Below are 9013 nucleotides of genomic sequence, written 5' to 3' on the forward strand. Positions count from 1 at the left end.
AACAAGTACATTTAAGCATAATTTTCTAAGCAAGATAATCTAATTGAACAATATTTAAAATATCTTTGAGACACTAGTAGCCACTCGGTTTGGTTTAAAGATTAAAGTTAAATTTGCAGATCTTATTCTTCAACGCTTAAATACTATTATCACAACTTGTCTCTATTCAATCAGATAATTCAATTCTTTTATACATCAACTTAATTCAAATACTTATAACAAACATAATACATTAGGTATCAAACATTCAGCTGTCAATTCTATATTCTTCCGAATAATTGAAAATGGTTCACACAGTTCAATGTTCCAGAATTTTACAGTAATTATTCTTAAGGTAGAATTCTCTAATTCTCTCTTAGTCAACAAACACTTAATTTAATTATGAGGCTTATCATTTCAAGGGGGAAACACTTTAAAACTCCTTACTTTGGCTATTTTTAGTAGAATGCCACAGTTAATGTTAAGATATATCAGGTGGAGCTAACTCTTATTTCTTCACACTGAAATATAAAAAAAAGGACTGCTCTTACCAGGTTACACTTTTACACACTGGATTTACTAAAGGCACACTTAAAACTGTAGTTAACTATTACTTTGAAGTAACACTATTCAAAAGAACTCTCACTATAATAACTGAAATATTAAACATAGAGTTTCACAAGTCTTGACGCACTCGTTTTAGGTAATCTACTTATTCCTTATTTTCTTCTATGCATTAAATTCAGCTTTGCACTATTCTTCCTCAAAACAATTGGAATCCGTCATAATTTTAGAATTCTGTAGAAATATTCCAAATTGCCTATTAATTTCCCGGTCCTTTTTTAATCGATTTACGGCATTTCCAAATTCCATTACTCCCATCCGTTACTTCACTCCTTGCTGTCTGAATGCTTCTCCCCTTCTTTACTTTCCTTTTTCAATTAAAATCGTTCATTCTTCCCGCCAAAATGTGGTTCTAGCCAGTTCAGCTTACATCTACTGGCTTCACTCCATATCACAGCCGGTCACGTTCTAAACACGTGCTGACTAAAAACAAACTCCATTTCTCCTTCAGCAGCCAATCAAATGCATTCAGAAGAATTACATAAAATCACTCTTACATACAGAAATAAAAAAGATATATCACAATTCATATAATATAATTTTTAAATTTACTTACACACAGTTTCTTATAATAAATTTTATAGAATAAACTAAATAAAATGAATGACATATTTATATAGAGTCTTTTCATTATTATTATTACATATTCTAAGATTAAATAATTAATTAATAACAAACAAAACTCAGAGCATTTATATGAATAATATATTACAAGCAAGAGACTAACAACAAATAATATTTACAAGTCTTGCTTATAACATGGTGGATTATGTTAAATGTGAATGAAATATTAAAACATACAAAATATCTTCATTCACAATTTAACATCACCCCTCTTTCTCCTGTTAATCAAAATCTGCATTCCATGTACTTGCAATCTGTCCTCATAATCTAAATCCCATAATCCAGATATCTTTGTAACTCTTCTTTGCACCCTTTCCACAGCTTCTTTATTCCCTTGGAACCCGGGTGACCAAATCTGCACCCATAATCCAGGTGTAGTCTTATCAAAGCCTTATAAAGAGGCAAAATGACTTCCTTATCCTTAGATGTCAAGGTTTGCTTCAACATTGCAATTATCCTCTGAGTTGTATTTGCAGTATTTGCTATGTCACCTTTGAACTTCAAATTCCTATCCATCAATACGCCAAGATGCCTTGCCTCCTCAGTTTCTTGTAGCTTAACCCCGCTAATATAATATCCCACTGGAACTCTAATTAGCTAAATAAATTTAGTTAGTTAATTATTATCTTTGTCTTTTCTCCACTAAAGCATCATTGATAGCAATAAATCATAGTGGAGATTTAATAGTGTATTGACAGCACTAAGAAAGGATTAAAAACTAGTTTTAATGCTTCCAATATTTTATTTCAGTCACTGAGACATCTTCAGGAAGTACAAATAACACTTGTACCACACACACACACAAACAAAGGCAATGCAATATTCAATGAAACACATGACTGTGACTCTGTAGTCCTATTGATGTGGTGTGACCTCCATGGACATTTGTAGGTGACCTAGGATGTAAATTGGGACCTCTGATGATTTATATTTTCCAAATTTTGGGATGTTTTTTACACTTGTATTTCTGAGTGCCACTACAGATTCCAAAAATAGTCTTTATTTTTAAAGTTTACTGCAATGGAGCAAAGTGGTTTTCTTCTAGAAGATCCTGTAAGCAGTATTCAGTACATAGCCTGCAAGACCAGATTGGATACCACTCACAGGTACTTTCTTCCAGAATCTTCTGGAAAAAAACACCATGCTTCATCACATTAAATTTAAAAAAAGAAAAACTATTTTTGGAACCCGCAGTGGCACTCAGAAATCAACCAAATTTAAAGAAATACAAGTGCAAAAATCTTTCAAAAATTTGGGAAACATTAATCGTCTATAGAGGGCACACCATCTAGACAGGACTTTAGAGCCACAACCACATATATCATTTGTGCTAAGAAATGGGACTGCATATGTTACAAGTATTATTTGTACTTCCTGAAGATGTTTCAGATATTGGAAGCATTAAAATTAGTTTTTAATCCTTTCTTAGTGCTGTCAATACTCCATTAAACCTCCAACATGATGTCCTCCCAGCACTTAAGCCTTAGCACACAGACAGCAATGAATGATTAGCTGTTTCCTTAAAAATTGAGCTTCTCTTGATTATTAGTTGGTTCTAATTATTCCATTGATGCAATAATTATTATACTAAGACATATTTTAACATTTTAAATCCTTTAAGTTGTATTAAAATTATGATATTACTTCAGCCTTGCTAAGAAAAGGAACTGCATGTAAATGTCTGAATCAGTTTCAAGAAGCAAAACTGGCCCTTCAGCAAGTACTATGCTTAGAAGCAGGAAATAATATGGCTCAGGTATCAAATTATGAATATCTTTTAACTTTTTCTGAGGATTAATTAATTATATTATGATATTTTTTCCAAACATTTTGTTGAGTATGTAACATATAGTTCAGTTTCATTGCTAATGTTGTATAAAATCTGACATTCTGTAAATTCTAGCAGTTGTTATGATGGAATATATGCCCTAATAGAAAGTCTAATATATTATTATTAGACCTTCCATTAGGGTGGGTATTCCATGATGGAATCAAAAGACATTCTGAAGGTTCATCTTATCTATAGCACCTTAAACTTCTTTACTTTTTTGTCCACTTCACATCCTCTAACAGTACATTTCACTTATATACTATCCTCCGAGTGAAAATTTGGCTTCTCTTGCTCAGCATTTGCTCATTTCATTCTCTTGCTCATGTCTTCTTTAGACATCTTTTGAGCAGTCATTTCATTCTCTTGCTCGTCTTCTTTAGACATCTTTTGAGCAGTGCACTGTACCTCACCTGGATGAAAAATTTGCCTGTGGTTGGAAAGATATAATTATTAGGGATAGTGATAATGTTTTGGTTCTTCTTGAATAAGCTGAAAAGGTGGGTAAATGAATGAGGATATCAGTTTAATGCAACTAAGGAACCATAGGATCATGGGGTGACTGAAGATAGAAATTTGAAGTTCAGAAGACATATTGCAAAGGTTGTGAAGACATCTCAGAGATTTATAAATTAAAGATGCCAAGAACTTATATTCTTGGTTTAATCCTTTATCCAAGAGTGTAAGCAAATAAAGTTTGCATGTGAAGTATCTTCACAGCTGGGCTACTTGTATATAGAGACTAATGACTTCACATCAGTTGCCCATAATAGTATCCTATAATGCAAAACATCCCCCCACCTTTTCAGAACATATAATGCTATGCATTATAGGAAGGACCACTATCCAGATCAGTTTCAATCTTTATTAAGGTACTGTTAAAGTGCAGGGATACCTCTCCAATAACTCTGAATCTAAATGTGCTACTAAGCTCACCTTTCCTGACTCCAAATCACTCCAAAATAGGAAACTCAGTGGTGGCTTCACTCAGTGACAGGCAGCTACTGAGAAAACCTACCACCTAGCAGAGCTGCTCTCTCTCCAGGAAGCAGGCAAACCCAAAGGTGAACATTATTAAATGTCACCAGTAGGTGCCAGACCCAGTCTTTACCAAGGTTGAAGTAATGCAGAAGTCATATATTCCAATATACAAGGGTGCAAAAATATATCACCTTATAATTTCTTGGCATTTTTAATTTATAGTTTAACCAAGTGAAAAAACTTTCAGCATCTCTCTCTCTCTGATTCAGAGTATTTTACTAATAAGGCAATAAACCCATTCAATTCTTGTATATGGGAACTATATGACTTCTGCATTATTTCAACCTTGGTATCTGTTCTGGGTCTGGCTCTCACTGGTTGTTTTCCATGAATGTGGGACTCGCTGAAGTAGTCTCAATCACTGCATTCCATTACTCACTGGTCTATGGTATATCCTCTATTGGCATGGCCTTTATTGAGCCCTTTGGTGGATGATTTTCCCTGGGAGATGACTGGTTCTACTAAGTGGCAGGATATGTCTGTTACTGAGTAGAACCACTACTGAGTATCATTAAATGATCAAGAGTTAACGAGTTAAAATTATCATTTGGATCCTTCATTAAGGATAGAGTGATATGCGGGATCACCTAGTTTTTGGAGAAGATCCTTTACTTATACAAATGTCTGGATAGTGGCTCTTCCCATAATGCATACCATTATATATGTCCAAAAATGGGGTTCTTTGCATTATGGAATTCTAAGGCAATTGATGTGAAGTCATTAGTCTTTACATACAAGCAGCCCAGTACTGAAAATACTTCATGCACAAATTTTGTTTGATTACACTTGGATAAAGGATTAAACCAAAAAAAAAAAAAAACATCACCAGAGAAAAAATCGACCAGAGAATTGGAAAAGGTGAAAAAACGTTTGACTAAACTTAAACAGGATAAGAAAAAGGATCAGAACAAGCAGGAAAGTACTGAACTTGGTAATCATATTAATAACAACAAGGTAAGTCAGTTAAAATCTAAGAATAAAGAGGTGATATGGTATGGTGACTCAATCTTAAAATTTGCACTTGCTGAGGGAGTCACCACTTCTAGTTTCCAGGGGACGAAAATTAAAAATATGACAAATGTAATTGAAAACTAAAAAAAAGAAAAGTAAAAGAGAAGGTAGTTCTGGCAGGTACTAATAATTTAAGTGTGACAAATATAGTATGAGAAAAAATATGAAAGGTGTGTTGGAAGAGGCAAGAGAGAATTGTGATAGAGTAAAAATTGTAGGATTGCTACCCAGATATGACAGTACTGAGTTAAGAAGGAGGGTGATGATAGCAAATGATTTCATGCAAGCTGTGTAGAAGAAATGGATGCAAATTTTTATATGTGTGGAGTGTGTTTCATGGCAGAAAAGACTTGTATAAGAGGGATGGCCTGCATTTGAATTCATTTGGCATCAAGAGCTTGGAAAAATTACTTCTTGGTATGAGACCTAATGCAGAGAGTTAGTGAAACTAGATCATCAAGGGACGAATGGGAAAAATGTGTGTGAAAGTTCAGCTATGGTAAGCAAACATGATAAAGATATGAACTTGTGTTATGTATGTGGGTGTGAAAAATATGGTTCAGGTTCAGATCTTTTAAATATGTCTGGGGAGGGAAAAGAGAAAATTCTAGAACAAGACCGAATAGATTGCATATCTAAATATAAGAATAGGCTGGTGGTAATTTATGTCTATACAAAAATGCCAGGAGCATTAGAAACAAAGGGGTTAAGTTCATTGCTTTATTGAATACAGTATATCATAAGATTGTTGGCATTAGTAAAACCTGGCTATCAGAATTAGATATCGTAAGTGGGATCGAGTGTAACAGGTATACTATTTTTAAGAATGACAGAAGAGATAGGAGAGGAGGAGAAGGAGTACTGCTAATATCAGATGACTTAAGTCCAGTTATGATAGAAACAAAAAAAAAAATGATGGTAGCAACATCCCATGTAGTCATGAGTTTGAGTCTATCTAGTGTGAAGTGGAGGTTAACAGAATGAAATATATGGTGGGGTGTAGTTACAGACCTGGCAGCTTAGTTACAGGGGATGAAGAAAGGCATCGCCAATTTAGCCTTATGGATACCAAATGAGTGATCATTATGGGTGACTTTAATTTTCCAACATTGATTGGGTAGAAGAGAAATCTCATGATAAGAAAGAAGAGGAATTTATTGAATTGTTGCGAGACAGCTTTCTCAAACAGCATGTGAAAGAAGGAACTCAAGTTCAAAGAGTGTTGGATTTGCTCATAGCATAAGAAGGGGTTTCTGTTAAGATGGCTATTTTGTCACCAGTTGGTGACAATAATCATGCTGTGCTTTCTTGGAAGTATCTAATTGTAGTTCTGATTAAAACAGGTTGCATGCTGAACTATAAATCTGAAAATTATGATCAACTTAGAAGAATATATCTTTGGTCCCATTGTATCAGTTTGTGAATGGGAAAAATGTCAGCAATGCATGGGAATTTTTGAAAAAGGGTTTATATGAGGTGGTATCTGAATGTATCCCTAGTGTTTGAAGAATAAATAAATGGGTTGGGCATGAAATATGATAGACTTTGTGTTTCCTAGGAAGGACCTCCCACAATGAGTCTTTTGACTCCATGGAATCCTGAATAATAATAATCAAATAGATGTGCAACCTTATTAAGCAAGAGATTCACAAGAGGAAGATGATGTGGAAAGAATATCATGAGAATAAGAGTGAGAGGAGTTATGAAATATATAAAGCTCAGAGCAGAAAAAGTAACGAGTATTGTGTGGAATGCTAAATCGGAGTATGAAAAGAAATTGGCCATGCAAGCTAAAGGCAATCCAAAAGAATTTTATCATTATGCCACAAGCAAAGGAAAGAATGAATATGAAAGAATAACCTCATTGAATGCAGATGGTACTCAAGTGTCGGAAGCTAATGAGATTGTTCAGTTAATGAGTACTCACTTTGCTAAGATATATCATGCAGGTGTATAACATGGTGTACAGTGCTACTGCTACATTAGATGAAGAGTTAGAGTTCATGAAAATGAGGTTCAAGAGCTGTTCCATAACCTGGATAAGAATTTGCCCATAGGACAGATGGAATATTAGCCCATGCGCTGAAGGAATGTACAGCTGAATTGGCTCAGCCTTTCATGTGTTTGCATAACTTGAGTCTCAGCTCAGGAATGATACCACAGGAATGTATGATAGTTCCATTGTACAAGGGTGGTGCAAAAAATGGCGTATCTAACTACCAACCTATCGGTATCGCTGGTGTGGTAGTGAAGATTATTGAGAAGTTGGTAAGAACTTGCATACAGAAATGAGTAGACAAACAATCTATACTCTGCAAGGAGCAGCATGGGTTTACTAAAAGAAGGTCATGTTTTAGCAATTTCCTTATATTTTATAACAATGTTACGGACGAGTTGGATAAAGGGAATGTATACATTATGATAATGCTGGATTATTCTAAGGCATTTGATAAATACCACATGAAAGGCTGTTGCATAAATTCAAGAATCTGGGATTGGAATATAAACTCTGGACTTGGATCAAGGAATGGTTGACAGACAGATATTAAAAAATGGTATACAGTGGGTGTGAATCTGCCAGATTTAAGGTGAACAGTGGTGTACCTCAGGGTTCAGTCCTTGGCCATTATTGTTCGATCTCTACATTGATTACATCAGGTAGGGTCTAACATTAGATGTGCAATAATTTGTTAATGATGCAAAGATAGGCATGGCAATCAAGGATGCTACTGATATTCAGTACTTAAAAAATTATTTGAATAGAATGGAAATTTGGACTAACAGAATGGCTCTCAGTTTAATCTTAGCTAGTGTAAAGTTATGCACTTTAGCATAATTAGAGTTAAAGTGGCATATTATATTAGCAGAGTTATGCTACAAGAAACTCAGGAGGTGAGGTGTCTTGGCATATTGATGGGTAGAAATTTGAAGTTCAAAGGAGACATAGCAAAAGTTGCAAATACAACTCAGAAGATAATTGCGATGTTGAAGTGGACCCTGACATCTAAGGATAAGGAATTAATTTTGACTCTTTATAAGGCTTTGATAAGACCACACCTCGATTATTGTGCACAGATTGGTCACCCGGGTTCCAAAGGAATAAAGAAGCTGTGGAAGGGGGTGCAAAGAAGAGTTACAAAGATTATAATAGGATTTAGATAATGAGAGTTTTTTATTATTATTATTATGGGTATCTTCATGGGGTCAGCATACTCATCGCAGGAGACCCAAACTAAGAAAACAATATCTATCATACCTCGTCTTGAATTCATTTACATACGAAGAACTCACAACTGAGTCAGACAATGCATTCCACTCATTCACTACCCTTCAAGCAAAAAATCTAGTTCTCACACGCTTTTTAACCACACTTTTCCTTAATTTCCAAGGATGACTTCTTGTTCTTCCATCACTATCACTTAGCTGAAATATTTCCCCTGCATCAATCTTATAAAAACCTTTTAGTAATTTAAATGTTTCTATCATATCCCCTCTTCTCCACCTATCAACCAACCTCTGCAATCCACAAGCACTCAATCTATCAATGTAGGGAGCATTTTTTTCATCACTCACCACTTTAGTCACTCTCCTCTGAACCCTCTCAACAACTTCCTCATCTCCAAGGAATCCAGGTGACCAGACTTGAGCACAATAATCCAAATGTGGAGTATCAATGCCTTATAAAGGGGAATAATAACCTCTTTATCTCTGGATTAGTGTGTTCTTCAATAACCAAGTAATCATATGTGCAATCATATGATTACTTGGACAGATATAAAAATTAGCAATGTGTCCCCTGAACTTTATCTCCCTATCCGCCAACACCCCCAAATCCTAAGCCTCATCAATCTCTTGGAGTACCATTCCATCAATGTGGTACACAGCTGGTAATATTTTAATCCCAAA

The 9013-nt window shown here is 34.8% G+C and overlaps 1 protein-coding gene across 1 annotated transcript in view; it reads left to right on the forward strand.

The window, feature by feature from the left end:
* The window catches only part of LOC150107040 (sperm-associated antigen 1-like), a 190864-nt gene extending 187839 nt beyond the window's left edge, over positions 1 to 3025 (forward strand). Inside the window, exon 7 of the mRNA XM_090393546.1 lies at positions 2877 to 3025. Within this exon, the coding sequence (XP_090249672.1) occupies positions 2877 to 3025 (149 nt within the window). The remainder of the gene's footprint in view (positions 1 to 2876) is intronic.
* The last annotated feature ends 5988 nt before the right edge of the window (positions 3026 to 9013 follow it).

Source organism: Typopeltis vanoorti, chromosome 5, assembly GCF_054136105.1.
Source record: "Typopeltis vanoorti isolate ZY-2024b chromosome 5, IOZ_Tvanoo_1.0, whole genome shotgun sequence".
Classification (NCBI taxonomy): Eukaryota; Metazoa; Arthropoda; class Arachnida; order Uropygi; family Thelyphonidae; genus Typopeltis; species Typopeltis vanoorti.